General features: G+C 36.9%; 1 protein-coding gene and 1 long non-coding RNA gene across 7 annotated transcripts in view; one reads left to right on the top strand and one right to left on the bottom strand.

The window, feature by feature from the left end:
* The window catches only part of AKAP6 (A-kinase anchoring protein 6), a 279,987-nt gene that overhangs the window by 255,362 nt on the left and 3,062 nt on the right, over positions 1 to 21,563 (top strand). For 3 of the 6 annotated variants that reach the window (XM_014941815.1, XM_014941812.1, XM_014941813.1), the window contains exon 13: positions 14,858 to 18,324. In XM_014941815.1, coding sequence (XP_014797301.1) covers positions 14,858 to 18,283 — 3,426 coding nt within the window. In that variant the 3' untranslated portion in view covers positions 18,284 to 18,324. Of the gene's footprint in view, positions 1 to 14,857; positions 18,325 to 19,964; positions 21,497 to 21,563 lie in introns of those variants that run through there. The other 3 variants (XM_014941817.1, XM_014941816.1, XM_014941814.1) reach the window with 2 other exon arrangements.
* The window catches only part of LOC106887966, a 55,009-nt gene continuing 49,394 nt past the window's right edge, over positions 15,949 to 21,563 (bottom strand). Inside the window, exon 4 of the long non-coding RNA XR_001412011.1 lies at positions 15,949 to 16,080. This is a non-coding gene — a long non-coding RNA (uncharacterized LOC106887966). The remainder of the gene's footprint in view (positions 16,081 to 21,563) is intronic.

Here is a 21,563-nt window from a genome sequence, read left to right as displayed (position 1 = left end):
AACAACAAAACCCCTGCCTTCAGAGGTAAAAAATGAATTTGTCATTATTTAGTTATTTGTTAGATAGCTTCACTAAACCAAAACCTGCTTTCTATAATATTCTTATTTTATCACAAGCCATTAAGGTGATACCTATCTTAAAAAACTTGCATAAAATTTAGAAGTTTGTCAGAAGTGCCTAATGCAGCAAAGTGCTGAGGGATGATTAACTTAATTGGCTGAGGAGGTTGTGTTGTAAAGTGCTGAACACCTATCACATGATCTAGCTCTCACAAAGTAGTTGTTTCATGACTCACGTTTGAACTTTTACAAATCGTTTTTTTCATCATCTATCACAAGTCATCCTTGTTTTGATATTGGACCTCCTCACAGTGTGGTACATGACACTACAGTCTTGATTGCTTGTATTTGTTTCTGTCAGTCATCTTTTACTCATATTTCAACACTGAAGACTGCTCACTTTGGCGCTTCCTTGAAATACGTATTTTTTAAGTTAATGGATACTTGATTGTAGAGTCTGTGATATGATGCATCATCCTTATTCTTGAGGTGTGTGTAGTTTGGAGCTTCTGGGTTGCTCTGCATGCCTTATTTATGACTTTTAATAATTATCTGTAGGATTTAAAAGAAAGTTACATAAATGGTGAACATCGGTCTAAATTTTTCTTGGAATTTAGTTTAACATAGGTGATATGTCCCACATTCTTACCAGAAATTCTGTATTTGTCATAATTTTCTTGAGGGCCAGCCATAGTTATGATGGCAGCTATCACGGCAGTATGCATACTCTGGATGATTTGGCAAAACTAAAGCTGGGAAAGTCCTTCTTGTTGAGCAGATCTTGGTAAAAAATTGAAAACTCAGTGGAGTTTAGTCAAACTTAATTAAAAATTCAGAAAAATGCTGTGTTATGTTGTTGAGAAAATCTCCTGAGTGGTCACCTGCAGTGGCAACGTTTTAGAGTGAATAAAAAGAAAAAAGAATACATTTAAATCTTTCCATAAAGTTTTCTTCTCCATCCTCAGAGACTGCAAAACTTTCCGTCACAACTAACTGTTGAGGACAACAACCCAGAGGTGAAATACTCATGTGACATTAACAATCTGCAAAATTATTCTACTGTTTCCCTCAGCTCTGGCAGATGTTGTCATGTTGTGCTGTGGCTTTGTAAAATGATAGGAAGCCCAAAGGGTATATTCAAACTCATAACCCCAGCCAAACCAGAAAAAAAATGACAATCCTCTGAGACAGAAGATCTCTCAGAGGTGATCTCTGAGCTCACTGCCATCAAGCCATACTTTAAGCTGTTGGTCTAATTTTAATCACTTTATGGCAGGCTTTAGTGTTGGTTGAATTAGGCAAGAAGAAGCCACGGATTAATCCAGGCTTCAGAGACTAAAGCAGTCCTATTTCACTATTTCACAACCTCTGTTAAGCCATAGTAAACCTGAGCTCTCTCCCTGGAGAGGGCAGAAAGTAAAGGTACATACTCCTAACTTTCTCTGGAACCCCTGAAGGTGATTTGGGAGTGGGCTGAATAGTTAAGGTTGAGAGCAAATGTTCTCACCAATCGTACCTTGCTGCTTGTGTGACTTTTTTCTGTTAATGAAAAGGGAGCACTGCATAGAAAGTCTTCACGTGTAGCACAGTTTCAGTACGGACAATGCTGGAAATAGACTTTCCTGTGGAGCCTCTTCCAGCTCTCCATAAAGTGGACCACCTGGAGCAGAAAGAGTGGTTCAGCATTCTTGCTCTTTCAATCATTTTCTCTGCACAGATATTTCCAGACATAGCAACATTTCCTGCTAATGTTGATGGTGTCAATTACATATGAATTTGTAGTGTTCGGTATCATGAAACCTACAAGAACATTTCTTGTAGCTTTTTCAACTACGGTCCTACAGTAGCAGGTTTCAATCTCCATCCACCTCAACTGCAGTGACGATACTTGTTTTCCTTTGTGACTCCCTGCTAATTCTGCAGACCCATTTAGTTTCTCTGCCCTCTCCAGCGTACCCAGCAAACTTTGTAACATGAGACGTGAGAGTTACTTTTTTGTTGCTGGCATGAGCATAGGAAGATAAATGAAATTACATTACAAGCAAAGAGTTATTTTAATGAGAAAATAAATTGCTGCAATACTTAATTACCCCAAGCCCCCTTTGATTTTTTTTTTTCTTGACAAAGCACGCAACATTTCTGTGCAGTATTTGAAATTTACTTGCCTTTTTAGAAGACAGGTTTCTTTATGAGACTGGGAGTGCTTCATAATAGCTGATCATAATTTTAAACAAAAAGCAAAATAAATAAAGCACATATTTCCTAGTTTTATTTTTAAACCAAACATGTTTGCTTGATCATGTATAGCTACTGTTCACAGGTCACACTACAGTGAAAAATTTATTTTAAATATTCAAAGCAGAAAATATCATGATTCCAGTGTTACAGGACTGGGTTCCTGATGTTATAATTAGCTCAAAACATAGTGTCTGAGTTGGGTGTAAGACGCTGTGTCTGTACTAGTGTTTTTCAGTTGTATCCTGTGAGCAGTCTGTTTTAGTGACTGACAAGTCTCTTTCAGTCACAAATACTTTGAATTTTTTTCTCTACTATGCTCTGTTATATTAGGGAAAGAATTACATAAACTTGCTGTGTTACCCCGTGAGAAGCTGGAAATCTTTTATTTTGGGGATACACAAAGTTTCTGTGTTCATCCATGCAGATGGCAGATACCTCTGTTTCTCAGCTATCTACTGGGAAGTCTGTGTTTCAGACCGGTGCTGTTTTGGAGTTGGGTGAGGGAATTTCATAGCTGGTAAAAAGTTGGTAATACTTCTCTGCTCGTCTAATTTTTTTTATATAGTTGGCGTTTAGAAACCCTCAAGAGATTTAGAATGCCAGTGAGGCCCTCAAAAGGGCCAGTTTATCACACAGCTCTCTAATTCAATATATGATCGAGAAAACATTGTCCAGTCTCATGGGTAACAGCATCGACCCGTATTGGTGGTGTATCTAACATGCTTAATTCCTTTGAATTTATAGATAACTATAATATTAGTAAATCAACTTGCCACAATTCTTTACAATTAGTATTCAACAAGTAATTACAAAAATTCAGGTTTTAGGACAATCCTATAAATCTGAAATGTGAACTTTATAATAGGAAAAGTCAACATCATGGTAAGCAGGTTTAGGTCTTTATAGCATGGTGACATATATTCTACCAACCATCTGTCTATCTGTTCATCTTTTTTTTCTGTGCTACAAATTAAATAATGGTTTAAACAGTGGGAGTAAAGCACTTTCCACAGCTTTGAATAAAAGACATTCCCTGCTCCTGAAATGTTCATTAGAACTGTAAGATGTGTAAAATCTTCAAGTGAATTCTGAAGATAATCAGTTTTAGTAGAAAAATATGTAATATTCAGAAATTGGAAATCTGATGTTTCCAATGCATTCAGATGCTAAAATAAGTGTCCAACACCATTTAAATGGCAAAAATAACTCATTAAAAAAGAAAGAGAAAAAATGGCTAGGTTTTTCTTTTCAAGGAGAGAGGTCTTATTTCAAAAGAACTCACTTCCTATTTAGGCACTTAAGTATGGGGCCAGATATTTAAAAGTGCTTAGCAGATAGTGACTCTCATAAAAGTGCATGGTGTTCAGATTACAGGATGAAGTCAGTGTTTTATTCAGATGCCTAATATTCACTAATCATAAGATCATGACTCGGGCCAGCATTGATAAAAAAATTATAGTTAAGGGAAATACAAAAGTCACAAACTTGTGATTTTTTAATTAATTTAATGACTTGTTGCAATGCATCTCTAATGACCCAAGTTCTGCAAGGGACAGTATGAGAGTGTAATTGAAGCTAATTTTCTGATATTTTCTTTCAAGAGTTCTCAAACAAAATAATTTCCACAAACAGGGGAAGAAACCTTATTTTCTAACAGCTTGTACAGCAGTTATTTACAAGGGTCTTCCATGTTGCATGACTGGGTCCCAATCCTCCAGCTATTATGAAAATATATTTGCAGGATCTTCAGTTAGTATATGCATAATAAGTGTTTCATTTTTCAATACTATAGGATGTTCTAGGAGCTGCATCAGCTGTAAGCATACAGGAATACAATAAAAACCTATTTTATAAAGGCATCAAAATAAATAAGGTACAATTATTCACTCTTAGCACACAAATTAAAAGGTAACTGATGAGATTATCAGGCAGGAAATTTAAAACAATCAAAAGGGAATAATGCTTTCATGCAGTGCATGGTAGATCTGAAACTTTTTCCTACAGGATGTTGTGGATAGCAAAAATACAAATGAATTCAATAAGTAATTAAACAAATTAATAGAGGAGACATCAATTAATGCTTATTAAATTCCAACTCTGAAAGTCCCCACAGACTGGCTTCTCAAATTTGGGATGGCAGCTTCTATACCATTCTATGTGTTTGAGGATTTTTTAACTTTTCCATAAACATTCACTACTGGCCGCTGTAGGAGATGGACTCAGCTGAATGGACTGTTGATCTCACCCAAAATGACAGATGCTTTTTGAAAGCGCATGAACTTGCAGATTTGAAGGCCTACCTGTACTATATTTTTATGTATAGCAAAGAAGTTTTAAGGAATGCCTAGAGGGTTTTCATTGTATTTGGGGATTTTTTTGCTATTTCCAAAGGCTGGGATGTGGTCATTTAGGTAGTCTACTTCCCCCAGAAGAAAACTTTGAAAAATGTACCCACTTAACATTTTTTTCAAGAAGGTTCTAGTACATTTTTCTGTAAAAGGTACAGAAAATATAATGCATACATCTACTTAATATTTAAATATGTAAATACCTTTATCTGTCAGAGGTACTATAATATACATTAAATAATAAAATGTAAATTGTTAGCAATGATGATCTGAATTTAATTTCTCCTTACATATAAGACATTTGTGTCATCATCGTAGCTCTAATCCATATTCAGGTCTTCGTGTTTGGTGTGCAATAATATGTAAATTACCTAGCCAGCTGCATTAAGCAGTGTTTGTTTATTCTATTTCTTTTGGCATAGCATATAACTGAATTCCTGCCAAAAATGTGGCTGCTTCAGGGAACACTGTTCGAGTAGAAGGAAGTTTTGAAAGGAAACGCACATCATAAGTCTCTACTCTGTGAAACAGTAAAATCAAAACAAACTTTCTGTTCATAAAAATATCTGTATTAATGTAAAATAATGGGCTTGTAAAATACAATGAGCTAACTGAATCTTTTGAGAAGCCTCTGTTTACATTAGCTTTGTAAACAAGAATACAATACTAAGAGGCATTGAGTTTTTCATATGTGGAACGGGTGAATAAAACTGATGAAACGAGAAAATGGAAAGTTTAAGAGAAATTATTTTTAAATGGCATATTAATCTCCCCTAACACATAGCATTTAAATGCATTTAAATTTAGAAAGCAGTGAAGTTTAAGTGTTAAAAAAATTGCATTAATGATGCATAGAGCTATCTACTTACGGTGGCAGTCCTTTCAGTCTTCCAGTCTGACACTTCCTTTTTTATCCAGCCAGCTAATTTCCCCTCTTTTGTGAGGAGTAACTGTTTTCACACTAGTGCTTACCCAGCAAGCCTCCTCATTGTTTCATGGTTAATTATCTTCTTGAGCTTCACCTTCTCGAGTGAAGGGAGAAAGACCGGGCCTCCCCACAGTTCTAATGAAAGCTAGGTTTTAGAGATGCACTGTGTGAATAAATGCAGTGTCTGATCTAGCAACATAATAAATGAGTTCCTAAACTTTATGGAGTCACAGCTCATCCAGCAGGTTTACTGAACAATGCAGAAAGACGTTTTATTTTTAAAATTCTTTTCTGGTTTTAAAAGGGGGGAGGAATATTTCTTCAGTGTGAAACCAAATACCATAAACTGTTCCAAAATCTCTAGGCATTACTCAAAAAGGTACATTAAACATTCAATTTCAGTACAAACCTGAGCTGCTGCATGGAAGACTTTGAGCTCTATAATTTTAAATTGTATATTAAAAACACTTACACTAATAATGTTAATACTAATAGCCCTGTGCCCCTCACTTATTACACCACTTTGTAAACTCTTAGTACTCATTGGAATTTTTGTGCCTCACCAGTACCGAAAATAGCCCTTGTGGATAGACTTAAATCTTTAGTTTATGTTCCAATTTGAGGCCAAGTTTAAACTGTGTAACATTTAAAATAAACTCTCCTGTAATAGAAGAAAGTTGAACAATGGCAATAGTAGTTTTGTTGTAATGAGGTTCTCCCCATTGTCATTTTGTACTCAGCCAAACTAAAGCAGGCAAATACAAACCTCTCACTATAACAAGATATAGTTGTTCATTACTTTGTCTCTTCTAAGTGAATTTCTACAAAGTATGCTTCTATTAAATCATTTCTCAGGTGACCAAACCACAATGTGCATATAACACTGAGACATTACACAGGATCCAGTCAACCTACTAGATTAGAATGAAAATTCCAATCCTTTTTTTTCCAGCCAGCTCCAGGGGTGTGTTGGCATCTAGTATGTACAGAGAAAACTATAAACATCATCACTTACTAGTGATGGAGACGAGAAAAAAAGTCTGGAAGTTCAAGGATGAGATGATCTTAGTAAAAGAGCTCTGCCTGGGGACCACTTATACTTGGAGATAAGGCCAGTGTTTCTATATTGCAACGTTTGAAAAGCAGCTCTTCTTAGATATAGGCTGTGTAATGGCAAAGAGCAGTTGTATTATTGTAGCCTCCAGGTGCTTACCATTGTAATTTTGATTCATCGCCAGGACAAGTCTCTGCCATTTATTGACAGCTCTGGTGTTTAACTCAATGCTTGGAAATCCATAGGTGGACAGACTGTGCAAGTGCTTACAATATGCAGCATTCTTCTGGCTTTTGACTTCACAATACTTGCTTATTGACTACTCTGTAGTCAATATCCTGAATTCACAGATGATGAATCAATGACTTCAGGAAGTGCATGATCTGAGATTACAAGGAAATTCTGTTGAAAATTTTAAATAGGGAGGAAAAAGAGTCCGTTCTCTTTGAACACATGAATTAGGCTAAATTTGGTAGTCTCTCAACTACTTCATGAGGAGGAGAAACTGATGATAGAGCCAGATATTCTTCATGCAGTCCTGTTATTCATAAATAATAGATAAAGTCTTCCTTTCCAGTATACAGGAAGAATTTTTATTTAGAAATTCAAGCCTCTCCTCCAGCTCTCAGTGAGAAAACTTTCTTTCTAGGTTTCTCTGAAGGTCAAGCTCCCAAGGGCTTATGTCCTATTCTTTTGTACCTTGTATCTGTCTGTTTCTATGGCGATTCTCACTATTTGGTGCTTCTCACAAACATTAGTTTCTGCTGAAACAAAGCTCTTAAGAACTCTATGATTCCAGGTGTCCTGATGTGCCTGTTGTAGGTTGGAGATGGCTATTGTGTCTACTGAGTCCATTCATGGTGTCCACTGAGTTGTTCTGGTTTAACTGAGAATATACTGTGTAAGGAGTGCCGGTTGCATTGTAAATGATACTAAACTGAAAGTATTCTTAACCACTATGCAGACCTCTGAACTAGTACAAAGACAAAACAATAGTGATTTTATTCTGCCACTGCCACTTTCCGGTTCAATGTTGTTCATGGGCATCTGAATGCAGAATGCAACTAGTTGGCTGTCAAAATGGGCGTACCAGTTTAAAATTATGCTGAAGTTCTGCAGTGTGGACAAGTAATAGTTAAACCTGTTTAAGCACCATTGGTTCCACAGATTTCTTAGTTTTGATGGATTTTTTTGTCTTTACCATAAAGATTGGTCTTTGATTGGGTCAAATTCTGAGACTTGCGTGGATGAACTTCCACCAACTTGCATGGGCATGTATCTGAGGTAGAGTGCCAGGATTTGCTCTTTTCTGAACTAAGTGCGCATGGCAACATTTTGGGTTTGGGTAAAGCAAGGAATGTTTTTCTAAGAGTTTCATAAAGGGCTTGTGTTGGATTCTTGCACAAAGAAAATCATATATTCCTCTGAAGTAAAGGTGAGACCGAAATGACATTCAAGGGCAAAAATTCCTGTCATGTAACCTCTTGACAGATGAAAAGAAAACTACAAAGCAGCAAAAACAACAGTCAGTAAAATATGCCATGTAGCCAGGTTTTTTGATCACAAAAAAAGAGAAAAAAAAGCCCAAATACATAACTTGGAATATAGGTCTGGGATTGTAAACCTATTTGGATGACAATATGATTCGATATAAAAATGTTACAGATGTTCTTCTGCTCTCTAGTAACATTTAAAGGGCTTCTCCAGCAAATGAGAACCAGAGATGTTAGAAAGCCATATGAGGATATGGTGGCAAAAGAGGAGGCCACTGCTTCCATAGCGGCTGGAAAACAAATAATGGGTAGTGTGTTAGTAGTGATGCTCTGGGCACAGTGCAGGGACTAAAGACGTTGAGTCCCTGCTTTTGCCTTGGTTTGTGATAGAAGTTCCTGCAGGCCTTCTGGTGGCACGACTCACCTTCTGTTCTAGCCTGGCTTGGCTGCACTGATGGTGTGTGGCAGAGGGGCTGGAGCCTTTCACTCTTTCTTTTGGTCATCTGGCACTGTGGGCAGCTTACCACAAAAGTTAGAAGACCGTCACAGGACTCATGTGCTGGCACAACTGACCCCAGAGTGTTACCTAACCTCATCAAGTGACATTTAAATAGCAAAAGAATGGTTAGAGGATGGCCAATTTCTCTGACTTTTTAAAACACTTCTACTACTAGTAGGCAATAACAGTTGTCAGGTAGGCATCCTCTTAAAATGTTACTGCGATTATTTCATCTGTTGTTTAGAGGTGTGCCCAGAAAACTGCTATAGTGGTAAGGAAAATTCTCAGTTTTAAAACCTGGATATGGCAATCCTATCCTCTAGACTTTTATTTCTGAGCATTATCAGAGAACATCAAACATTGTCCTAAAGACAGGTACCTGAGCAATGGTGGAACCTCAGTTGTTCCCCTAAGACCCAGCCTGCACGGAGACCCTTGTAGGTGACATCTGTGACTGCACAGAGCAGAAATGAAGTCAGTGTCTTTGTGGTAGTACAGTACCCATGTAGGACCCTGGCAATACCTGTAAGCATCCATAATACCTAACAGAAAACCACAAGTTCTGCATGTGCAGGATTGAACATATTATTTCATTGAGAGAGGCAATTTGTAAAATAAAGCAAGAGAAAGTATGAACCGTAGTTTGGGATCTTATTTTCTCAGGAAATGAATATGTACCTTCTTCTTTTAACTGCAATTATAACAAATATGTATGTTAATGATCAATTTCTCTAGTGATCTGTGATAAAACATACTGTTTCTATATATTTTGAGGTGATATTTTAATGTGCAGGTCACTTTGGTATTATGCACATGGAATATTATGCATATGATTATGCATATTAAAACAGTGTTGGGAAATCAGGACAGTTTTCTTGTTGGCTTTGGTATAGGGAACCTCATTTAGAAAATGAACTTAAGTGAAGGAGAGGTGAAGTGGGTACTGTACACATGACTATTTCCCTCAGCAGAAGTACTTGGCATGCTTGCATTTTTCAAAAGACAAAATCATGTTTGTCTGTCTTGAATGTGCACACATTCCGGGAGATGGGGGATGGTTTTCTTTCTTTCTCTTTCTTTTTCCCCTGGCCGCTAAGTGCAGTTGAGTTTGGATAATTTGTCCACAGCAACTGAAGGATATGTTGCAGGGGAGGGAGGAACAGAGTTTGTATTTATTATTGTAAAAGCTCTTTTTTTCATGTTAATTCCTTTAAAAAAATATAATGGTACGTAGGGGTTACATTACAGGCCTGTTTCACCAACACAAAGTATCTGTACTGGAGTAGCACATGCAAATGAAGCCGGAACAGAGAATCATTGTTTAATAAAATTTGCTGCAGAAAAAGCAAAACTATCTGTGTTTTAGTAAAGGAAACAAATGAAAAAATACATTTTTGAGACTTTTCCTTGAAGAGCACTGGGCTTGGGGAAATGTCTTTATTTAGCTTAATAATCTTATTTCTTCCTATTAACATTTTCAGCAGATTTACTGTTTAACCATTAAACACCTACCCTACAAGCATTTAAGGGCACCCTTAACTTTGATCACATGAGTTATCCCACTGGAATGGGAATACTGTCCTGAGCAAAATACTTCAGGGTTCAAATTAGGAATAGTTCAAGTCCTTAAAGCAGCACTTTCAAATACATGAGAATGAGTTCAAACTTTCACTCTTCTGGATCTGTAATTTAATTGATTCTTGACTTAATTATATTAGAAACTTTTCATGCAACAGTAAATGCTTCCTAAGTGTTGCTTATCTAGTGGTAATATTTTAGAAATAGGAATATGCATGGTATTGTGTATCTTTTTGTTGTTATTGCATTGCTATTTTTCACTTGCTTGGTCAAAACTATTTACCTTCTTTTACTGTGAACCATGTGACCATCGAGATCTACTCTAGAAGTAGTTGCATTTAGTGACCTTATAAGGATAAAGTCACTCTGACCTAATTCAAAGATTCCCATTTTTAGAAAGATGACATATACACACACACACACTCATATATAGATGTGTGTATATTTATACGCACACACTCTTGCACATACAGAAAAGAAGTTTCTAAATTCCAGGAAATTTAGTGCAATCAGTTATACCAGCTGGTATCCAAAGAATTTTTGCCAGACAGAATGGTACCTTTGCAGCATGTTTTGTCGCAGACTTCAGCAAGGCTTGGCTTAAGAGTGACCGTAGAGGGCTCACCCCACTGGAATCTGAAGCTCTGTAGCACACTCAAAGCTTCCCTTTAACTGTAATCTGCCTTACCTGTGGAGATCAGCCTGTCTGTCTGAGGCAGACCCCTTGTTGTGTATTGGGGTTCAAGGAGTGATACCTTGAACCAGGCTAGGTAGAACATCCTTTGGAGTGTGTAAGTGCGTGCAAGCTCTGTAGGAAAGCCACATTCATCATTAACTGAAATGGGATAAAAAGCAGTGCAGCTCTCACACTCATTAAGCTTTCCCAGTTGGAAATGACAATAGAAGATTTTCCTGCTTTGTGCAAAAGGTACATTGTGCGATACTATGCAGTTCTTTGGAATGAAAATCAAGACAGATGGGAGAAGAAACACCAGCATTTTTTCCCAGTAAAGTAAGCAATCAGAATTAGCTCTGACACCGGCTGATACTTATGGTGTTGTACCTCCCATCCTTTCTGTAACACTAAGGATCCATTTGGGGAATTTTAAATGTTCTGTTGGCAAGACCTAATAATCTATTACTAACACAATAATTCTAATCCTTCTAGTCACTGAGCAGCCTAATAAGGAGACACGATGAAAATAGTCCTCAAGGATTCCTGGGTTTTACCTTGCTACTGCTGTCAGTGCAAACATAGGCTAGACGCCATAGATGCCACCTTCCATTCTTCACACCAGGGCTTTGTTCAACAGTCTGTATGGTGCTGCTGTTTCCAACAACTGCTTAATATCTAAAGTCTCTTTCTTGTTTGAGCAACTTGCTAAATTTTGTAAAAAAAAACAGAAAGGGAAAATGTATACCCCTTCTAAAAATGCCAAATGTGAAATGTTTGTGGCTTAAGCAGAGTGATTTATTTCAAAGTTAAAACTTGGTCTGTACTTGGCAAGGGCTGCCAAGGTAGCTGATAACCACTGAAGTTGTACTGGTGAGTTTCTTAAAGGAAGATGATGCTTATAAGAAAACTAGTAATTTACTAATATCAATTCAGTCAGTTCCTTGGACAGAGAAAGTTATGCTGGCAAGATGGCCATATCTACTTAAGAGTCTTTGGAAGCTTAGCTGTGACAATCAGAAGGTAAAAAATACAATCAAGTTCCTTACCATCACCAGATGTGCTATGCCTGCACAATAAGGCATAGCACAAGGCATATCAGGCCTCAGAAAAGCGTGTGCATTTGAAAAATAGAAAAATAGGCTTTGAAGTGAGGAGCACTCAGTGAAGATGAACGGGCTGAGGTCACATGTTTTATTGTTTTAGTCCATCTGACTTGCAGAACAAACGATGCAGCCAAGTGCTGATTTACAGGGGGAAGGTTATCTTCCTGACCAATAAGCACCAAATGTTTTGTTTTTGAGAAACAAAATCAGATTCTATGGAACATAAAATCCTTGGAACCTGCTGCTGATTTCCTGCCTTCAGGAATTTCTTTTTGCAATTGGCAGAAGCTTAAAACAGTAAGATTGTGCAGTTAAGGAAGATTTTCACAGCAATGTCTTCCTAATGCTAAGTATGACAGAGTTGCAAAACGTGCCACAGAGAAAATGATTAAGTGTAGTTGATTCCTTGTTTAATCTAACAGGTTTTCAAACTCACTTAATTTAATTATTGTCATTCTCTTGCACAAGTTTTTACTTGCATGTTGGCTAAGGTCAGCTACAGGTGAGAAACTGGGTCCAACTAAGTACCAACCAGAAGCCATTATGAAAATATGCCAAAGTGGCAAATCCATATATGGATTTCTGAACTCCACAATGTACAGAACTGCTCTGATAGCCTTAGTTGTCTAGAAAATTGATGTTTTAATGGTAATTTAACATTTAAGCTATCACAACCCAATATGTCACAGGGGAAAAAAAAAAGTCTCTAGCACATTTACTCCATAAAAGCTTTAGGGTGGGTAGATCCACAAAGAGACTTTACCCTTCAATGGGCATGACAGATTTTCAAAATACCAAAAGCCTTCTAACCTGCCAAGGATCAAAAAATTCTTTGGCACCCACATTTCTGCCCATGGTTGTTTGAGGTATCTTAGCGTAGTGCAGTACCTTAGAACTAAGCCCACTGAAGCATGAGGACACAGATGTATCTTACATGGAGAATGTCTCAGTTTATCAAATGTGTTAATAGTCACATCACCTTGCTGAATGGTGGGTAACTACTCAGCCCAATTTGAAGAGAATAATTCTTCCTCTTGTCGGTAGAGTGTTTTAGCCATTGGTCTCCTGGACATACTGGGGTGGGAAAGCCTTGTGTCTTTCGCAGAAACAGTGCCACCTATATCTATAATTAAATAGACACTGGAGCAGGGATTTGGATCTACCTGTGCCTCTTACCAGCCAAATGTGCACTGCAGGATAAAATTCTTCTCATCTGTCTATGACCCAATTAATATTTAATTGTTTTATGCAAAATGAAACAGGAGAAGCAGGGTTCTTTTCAGAACAGCATGCTCAGGGCTTTTCCTAAGAGAATGGGAACCTGGTTCATGTCTCCTATGCTCAGTCTGACAAAGTGTCCCACACCCAAAATCGGTGCCCTGACTATTGAGCTGTTGTAGAACATCCCATGATTTCTCATAAAAGGACTGAGAAGCTTTAGTTCCTAATTCAAAAACAGAGTTCCCAGCTGAGAATTGAAGTCAGAGATACAAGCCTTGCCCTGCACAATTAACCTTGGCCGAGTCTTGATGAATCTAAGTCAGTAACTAAGTTGTGTGCAACTGCACTTCATTGGACTACGGCCTCATTTTATCTGCTTGTGTTGCTGTAACTTTGTAAGTTTGTTGTGATTTAGATTGCTGTTTGGCATGTGACCAGTGTTGTATTTGAAAAACAAGACTTGCTCCAAGAAAGCCCAAGAGAACAAGAGATCATAGTTGAAAGATTTTTTGGGAAAAATTCTTGTTTGTCTGGCTACAGTGATCATTGTTCAACTGATAAGATGATTTAAACTAAACAATTCTACATTAGTTAACAGTTCTATTGCAATACTTATTGTATAAGAAAAGTCTTCCCTAAAGTGGATGCCTCTCAATAAATAGATAAATAAAGTGAAGTTAATTTTTGCTTAGACAACCAGCCCCAAAATCGGGGACCACTTCTACCTCATTTTGAGAGCTTTAAGGTAAGTCTGTACTGTTGGCCATTTGACACATCACTTTGAGTAAGAAAATTTGTCAAGGTGTTCTTTCTCTCCCACAGCTGTTTCTAAAAGGAAAAATTCTTGATACTACATGTTCTGAGCCCATAATAGCAAATATTACTGGAAAGTTATAAAAGTCTTAAAAAAAGCAAACTAAGTTTAGCTCAATTATTTATTAGCCCTTTCCTAGAGAAAGGTGTCAACAGACAATATTTGAGATTCACATAGTATTTGATTAGACTGATTGATTGTACCCTACAGCTGAGGATATTAACATTCATTAGTCTTACTTACTGGTCATTAGTACTGCCTTTAATATCAAGTAAAGAATAAATAGAAATGCTAATAAAAATTCATCAAGTCTTGTGGTTTCCAGTGAATTAAATCTGTTGTTTTAAGTCCGACAACACAAACATTTGTTATAAACATTTCAAAAATCCTTTAATCAATCCTTTATACCTTAACTCTTTCAAACTTAAGCAGGCTAAGAAAGATTCTTGCATATGCAACATAATAAAGTGCTAATTGCAAGTTTTTTACTAACAGACTGACTAACACACTCCTATGAAATTCCGCAGAATGGTTAAATCTTGTTGCATATAAAATGACTAATCACAATTAATCTATATTAAAGAAAAGTCCAATTTCTGTATTATATTTTGACAGCAAATAAGAAAAAAGCCGTAAGAAGACTAAGAAATCATGCAAAGTTTATTAAGTTTCATTTTAATTGATCATTTTAATGGTACACAAAATGTAACAAAATTAAATGTCTATTAGTGATCATTGTCCCAAGAATGCACTTTACTCCCATTAATTTACTTACATGATTTCAGTGGAAGCATATTTAGAGTGCAGCTGTAAATATTTTTAATCTTTGACTTTTTTTTTTACAGGAGCCTCTAAATGTTATTGATCCCAGTTTGATGGATCTAAATGGTCCAAGTGAAGATGCACTAGAATGGGATGAAACTGACATAGGTAATAAGCTGATCAGTATTCATGAAGAGTTAAGTGATCCTGATCAGGAACTCCAGAAGGATGATCCCAGCCAGAAACCTGCTTCAGGAGAATGCGGTGATAACAATGTGAATGAAGATGAAAGTATCAGTGATCATGGAAGTCCTCTTTATTGTCCGAGCATTACTTCCCCTCCAAATCCTCAAATCTATCAGGTCTATAGTCTTCATAATATTGAATTATCAGAAAAAAAACACATGCCTTTTTTAAAAAAAACATCCAAACTCTCCAGTGTAACACAGTCTAACATTTTAAACAAAAGTCTTAGTAAAGACTCGTCATTTTCATCTACCAAATCCCTGCCAGACCTAATAGGGGGGACCACATTGGCAAAACCATATAACTATATGTATCAGAGTGGAAACATAAGCAGGCATTCTGAGAGTGAGAGTGGGATAGTGAGTGAATGTGATACAGAAACTACGAATAATTCAGAAATTTTTTTGCTAAATGATGTAGAAAGCACTCAGAGTAATCCTGAAATTGGGCATGCAGAAACTCAAGTGGATGATATAGTCGATGTAATAAAACAAAAAATAAAGCAAGTTGAAGAAGACCATGCTAGTCTCTCAGATGATTTCCAGTTGGCACCTTCTGCATGTTGTGGAAGTGAAAATGATGAGGATTTGGACAGCATTACCATGTGTAACCCTGTTTGTCTAGAAGAATTGCAAGGAAAACATGACATCTTTACATTTTATGATTACTCATATCTTCAAGGCTCCAGATTCAAATTACCAGTGATAATGAAACAATCACAAATTGAAAAAACACATACAGAGGGCAGTTTGTTTAATGGCTTCAGTTTTGATAAAATACCTGGTACATCTGAACATAAGCCTGGAGACTCACAGCCAGATGGGTTTATTCATGACCATACTCTGGCAAGTATCCCTGGAGAATCAGATCCCAATTCTTGTAAATCTGCAGAAACTGTAAGAAAATTAACTGTTACAGAGAATGCAAGGCAGGTTTCAACTTTATCTCGTAGTTCTTCATTAGAATCTCTGTCTGTAGTAGGTGATTTGTTCAGCTCAGGTATTTTTAAAAGTGGGGATGGTCTTCAGCGAAGTACTTCTTTGGAGAGCTGGCTGACATCCTACAAAAGCAACGAAGATCTTTTTAGTCATCATGGCTCAGGAGACATAAGTGCAAGCAGTGATTCTGTTGGAGAACTCAGCAAAAGGACATTAGATCTTTTGAATCGCTTAGAGAATATCCAGAGTCCTTTAGATCAAAAGATAAAGCGCAGCATCTCTGATATAACACTCCAAAGTAGCTCTCAAAAAATGTCTTTAAATGGACAGCTGTCTCTAGATATTGCATCCTCAATCAATGAAGACTCAGCAGCTTCTCTCACTGAACTCAGCAGCAGTGAGGATCTTTCTCTCTGCTCTGAAGACATTGTGCTGCACAGAAATAAAATACCAGATTCAAATGCATCATTTAGAAAACATCTTAATAGATCTGTAGCTGATGAGAGTGATGTCAATGTCAGCATGATTGTTAATGTCTCCTGCACTTCTGCTTGTACTGATGATGAAGATGACAGTGATTTGCTTTCAAGTTCCACCCTTACCTTAACTGAGGAAGAGCTAGGTATCAAAGATGAAGATGATGACTCCAGTATAGCAACTGATGAGGATATTTATGAAGAATGCAATTTAATTTCAGGACTTGATTATATAAAAAATGAACTCCAAACTTGGATTAGACCAAAATTTTCTTTGACAAGGGAAAAGAGAAAAAGTAACCTCAGTGATGAAATTCAGCGCAGTAAAGAAGTTAGTAATGAGACATCAAAAGCCACAGATACATTAAGCATTGAAACACTATTGAATGGTTCAGTACAGAAAATATCAGAAAATAATGGCAATAGTAAGAATATACGTGATCGTGAAAAAGGGACGAAGAGTCACCTGATGAAAGATATCTCACAGGTTGTGAAGGATCAGCTTGTGGATGATATGGAGAATGGCAATGTTGAAAATACTCTTGGCAGTCAAAAGGAAGGTCTTGTTAGAACATCAGCAACTCCCAAAACTCATGCATCACTTGGTGTCAGAGAAGCTGAAAATGAGTGTTGTGTCTGTGAAGCATTTACAGACAGTTCAGATGATTCACACATGGATGGCAAGGAGGCTGTTCTGTTGTCAGATGGATCCAGAAACCCTCCAAAAGAATGTCAAAGTCATCTTCAGCCTGATTGTCACTCTGTTGTTTCCTCTCCTGCTAAAAAGCCTTGTCTTGAATCTTCCTCAGAAATGAATTGTGAAGACATACATGGTACAGCTTTACAAACATCCTTACCTAATGTTCAGCAATATAGACTGAGCACTACTGAAAAATCTACTGATTGCTGTACAGCCTTGAAATCCAATGAAGCAGAATGCGACTCCTCAGCCAATGGTGCTGATTTGTGCTGTAACTGTGAATCTGCTGCTTTTGAGAAAAGAAATGTGGAGGATGGCTCAGTACACAATTTTGTGAAGGAGATAATAGACATGGCATCAACAGCTTTGAAAAGTAAGACGCAACCTGAATGTGAGTCATCTGCCCCAGCGTCATTAGCACAGATCAAGGAAAAAGTGTTAGAACACTCCCATAGACCCATTCAGCTAAGAAAGGGGGACTTCTATTCTTATCTTTCACTTTCTTCTCATGATAGTGACTGTGGAGAGGTAATCAAATACATAGAGGAAAAAAGCAGCACTCCTGTGCCACTGGACTTCACAGAAGACCGAGAAAATATTGAATGCTTTTTTGAAGCCTGTCCTGAGGAAGAACGTGTTGAGCAGCAGCAGTCAGTTTCAAATGGTACTCCTGAAGCACAGGTTGAGCAGCAGCAACCTATTTCTAACGCTATTTGTGAAACATCTCCAGAGTCAGTAGGTGAAGAGACTCAAGAGTCACTAGAAGTTAAAACATCTAAAGGTAGGGCTTTAGCTTTCTTATGTGATGATGACAATGATCTAAACATCCCCAATCCTAACAAACAAACTGCATCAAACAATTTGAAAAATGCTGATGATTATTTGCTTATTTCAGATGGGCAAACTGAACATTTGGAAAATAATTCTCCAGAGCTTAGCACTAAAAAGAGTAGTACAGGAAAATCACCTGGAACTGAAGAGCCCAAAGGATGCATTGCTGCTTCTAAAGAGGCATCAGCTGTAGAATTTCAGTTAAAGCCTGGCCACTCACAGAAAAAGGATGTTTTGCATCAGAACAGGAAAGCTCTTACTTGTGAAGAAAATCTGCTGACTCTTCATAAGGAAAGACATATAAATATGCACAGATAGAATGTAACCCTCTCCAGGCACGTACATTATCCTAAAACCAGGTATGTACTCTAGAAGTTGCACATTCATTTTTTTACATTGTTTTGCCTTTTTTTTTTTTAACATTTTGTACAATGAAGGGAGATGAATCACCATCCAGGGATTCTGTTTTATGAAGTAGTATATAATTTGGTTTGATTACACTATAATCCCAATTTACGTGCCACTGGCCAATACATGCAGTGAATACTAACTGCTTCTTGCCCTGTGGCTTTGCTCTGGCTGGAACTTTTCTGGGACAAATCTGCCACCTTGCAGAACTTGGGAATTCTTCAAAAGTAATATTTGTATATCAGCCTCCTCTTCCTTCTACTCATTGATCCCCTTCTCCACAGTCATCTGGCCTTATGAGGTGTTCAATAGCACTTGATGAAGCTGAACTTCTGGTTTTACAAGAATTTGGGGTGATTAGCGAGTTGGAGTTCTACAGTATTTCCAGATGAGCCATGAAGAATGGCTAAGCAGACTGGAGAATAAGTTGAGAATAATCAGTCATCTTTTGATGTCAGTTTACCATGATTCAAGTTCAGTGAGCCATTATTAAGAACACAATTATTACAACACAGTGTTAGGCCAAAAGTTGAGGCTACCAAAATAAGAAATCTTTGTGACATCATTAAAGCATATAATGTGAGGTTAATGTAGAATAAAGACCTAAATCCCAAAGCAGATGGAAACTGATAGCTACACAGCGGTACTGGAAGCTTCAGTTCTATTTTGTGGTAAGCATTTTGAAACAGAAGTAAGATGATGGAATCTAAGATGAAAAAGTGGCTCTGATCTCTTCCAAAGTTTGAAAGTGCTTCAAATCTGGAGTTTCTGACGTCACAGAAGTGTCTAACAGTAAACTGCACTGTTAACAACAAAAGAAGATCTACAAAGCAAATTCTGGATCAGATCCTAGTGTGTAGCAGTGCTGCTTTGAGTCTCACTAGTTGTTTGGTGACCCAAAAGCCAGCATAGCTGTACGAGAATGCAATTAGTCTTTGGAAACATTCCTCCGGTAGACCAGAGCAGGCATGGCAACTCTGAATGCCACTGCAATTCCAAATGCCGCTGCTCGCCAGAAGCTGTAGCAAGGGAATTTCCAATAAGACACAAGGCTCAGCATGCGACCAGGTTTCCCTGGGAAGTTCTGAAATCTCCATCCTTGGAGATTTTCAGAATTCAAGTGGATGTGACCCTGAATAATCTGATCTACTTTTGAAAACATCCTTCCTTTGAGCAGGAGTGTGGACCAGATGATGTTCAAGTTTCCTTCCAACCTAAGTTATTCTGTGATTCTATGATGTTGCTAGGAGAAAAGGCTGTTATTCATCACTGCCCATGAAAACCACTAGTATTCTCCTATTGCAAGTTATTTAGCTGTAGCAGAGGAACTGGGTCTGTTTATACAAAATAGATTGCTTTGCTGCTATTAGATATTTAACTTTGGCATTTCCTGGTTTTTGCTATATTATATTACTATGCTTTGAGCTTTTCTTTTGCACATATTGACAGTTTACCCAGCATTCACGCATTCACATATGTATAAATATGTCTAGCAAAGTCTTTAGGTTATGACAGCAATATTCTACAGCCTGACACTATCTCTTTCGATGCCTATCTATTTGAATAATGCCTTGTCTTGGAACCATCATAGGAAAGAGGATATTTCTTGAATGGCTTTGAAATGGCGGCTTTGAAATGGCCTATCATGACCTGTTGATTGCCAATTATGTTAATACTTGGACACATCCAAACAACTGGAGAAGCAATGGAAATCAACTGGGAATTACAAAACTCATAGATGATACTATATATTCTAGAATTACATTAAAAACATTATGTGCATATGGAAGCCTCTATTTGGAAAATGAGATGATTAAAAAAGTCTGAGGTTGATAAGTGATAATTATGTAAACATAAGCTTTTCCTAAATTACTGTTTTATTCATTTTCCTATTTTTCACACATTTTTATAATATTAATTTGAGGAAGAATACCTACTGTAGTGAATGTGATTTTATTCTTGTTCTTATTCTTTCACTGATGAAGATAATAACATGACTTTTCAATTCATTAGCACTTTTCCTCTGAGGATCTCAAAATACTGTATAAAATTTCCCTCACTCTTCAGAACCTCATAGTTACTTCCATGGTAGCCAGCTGTGTTTTTCATAAGACAGGGATATGACAATATGCAGTTAAAAATATGTAAGGACTAAGATTGGACATAGAGGATAAAGATATTATTAAATGCCCCACAATGCAATAAAATGCAACGCAGAGTCTCTAGGCAACAACTTGATATGGTTGTGTTATAGTTTTAATTTTTGCCCAGGGGTTGACAAATATTTTAAAAGTAACAGAGTCCTTCACACTACATCCCACTTTTTACATTTAGGAAGATATTACTGGTTATTGACTGATACATACAACATCGCTTCCATGGAAATCATGTACTGTATTATTCCCAGTAGTAAAGCCCTAGGATACATATAGTTTATCTCTGGTACATCAAAAAATGAAAATATGAGCTGCTGGATTTGGTTTCACTGAAGTCTGAGCTCCCTTCCCCCATTCACAAGCTTGGTGCTTTAACTTCATCTCTCATGCTATGGGGAATGAATTACAGAAGCAATCTATCCTAATTTGTTAACTTATTCAAATAACAGTTATTATACTTAACTATGCTAAAGATTATCTTTTTGGTGGCAGATTGTTTATTTTTTGATGAGGCTAATTACTGATTTTCCAAAGGTAATTTACATTTATTACTAATACATCTTTTAAAATGTGACAGATAAATGTTGTTCCCATAAGTGTATTATGAAAAAAGTTACTATTTAAAAACACATTATTTAATTTGAAAGATAAATGGCAAACACCATTATTTTTCCTGTAGCACCTGTGCTGTAAGCTCATTTAAATGTGTAATTCCATGTGTAGCTGCAATACTTAGAGAAAAATAATCTATAGTATATGTGTACCTTAAAAGCATACTGAGAATTCAAAGCTGAAAAAGGCATCATTTCAAATGTAGTTTGATTTTAGCATTTGCCTTGGCTGTACAGGAGAATAAAAGTAATGGTGAAGAAAATATTTTTGCCAAAAGTTGCAATCCTGTTATTTAGCAATGTGCTACAAAAAAAAAAAAAAAAAAAAAAAAAAAAAAAAAAAACACACTTTGGGGCCTGATTACCCAGCAGCAAACGAGAAAATACATGTAATGGGGTAAAACAAATATCGGGGAGCAAGGC

Source organism: Calidris pugnax, unplaced genomic scaffold, assembly GCF_001431845.1.
Source record: "Calidris pugnax isolate Ruff unplaced genomic scaffold, ASM143184v1 scaffold56, whole genome shotgun sequence".
Lineage (NCBI taxonomy): Eukaryota > Metazoa > Chordata > Aves > Charadriiformes > Scolopacidae > Calidris > Calidris pugnax.
Note: the sequence above shows the minus strand (reverse complement) of the source record. Positions and strands in the feature narration are given on the sequence as shown.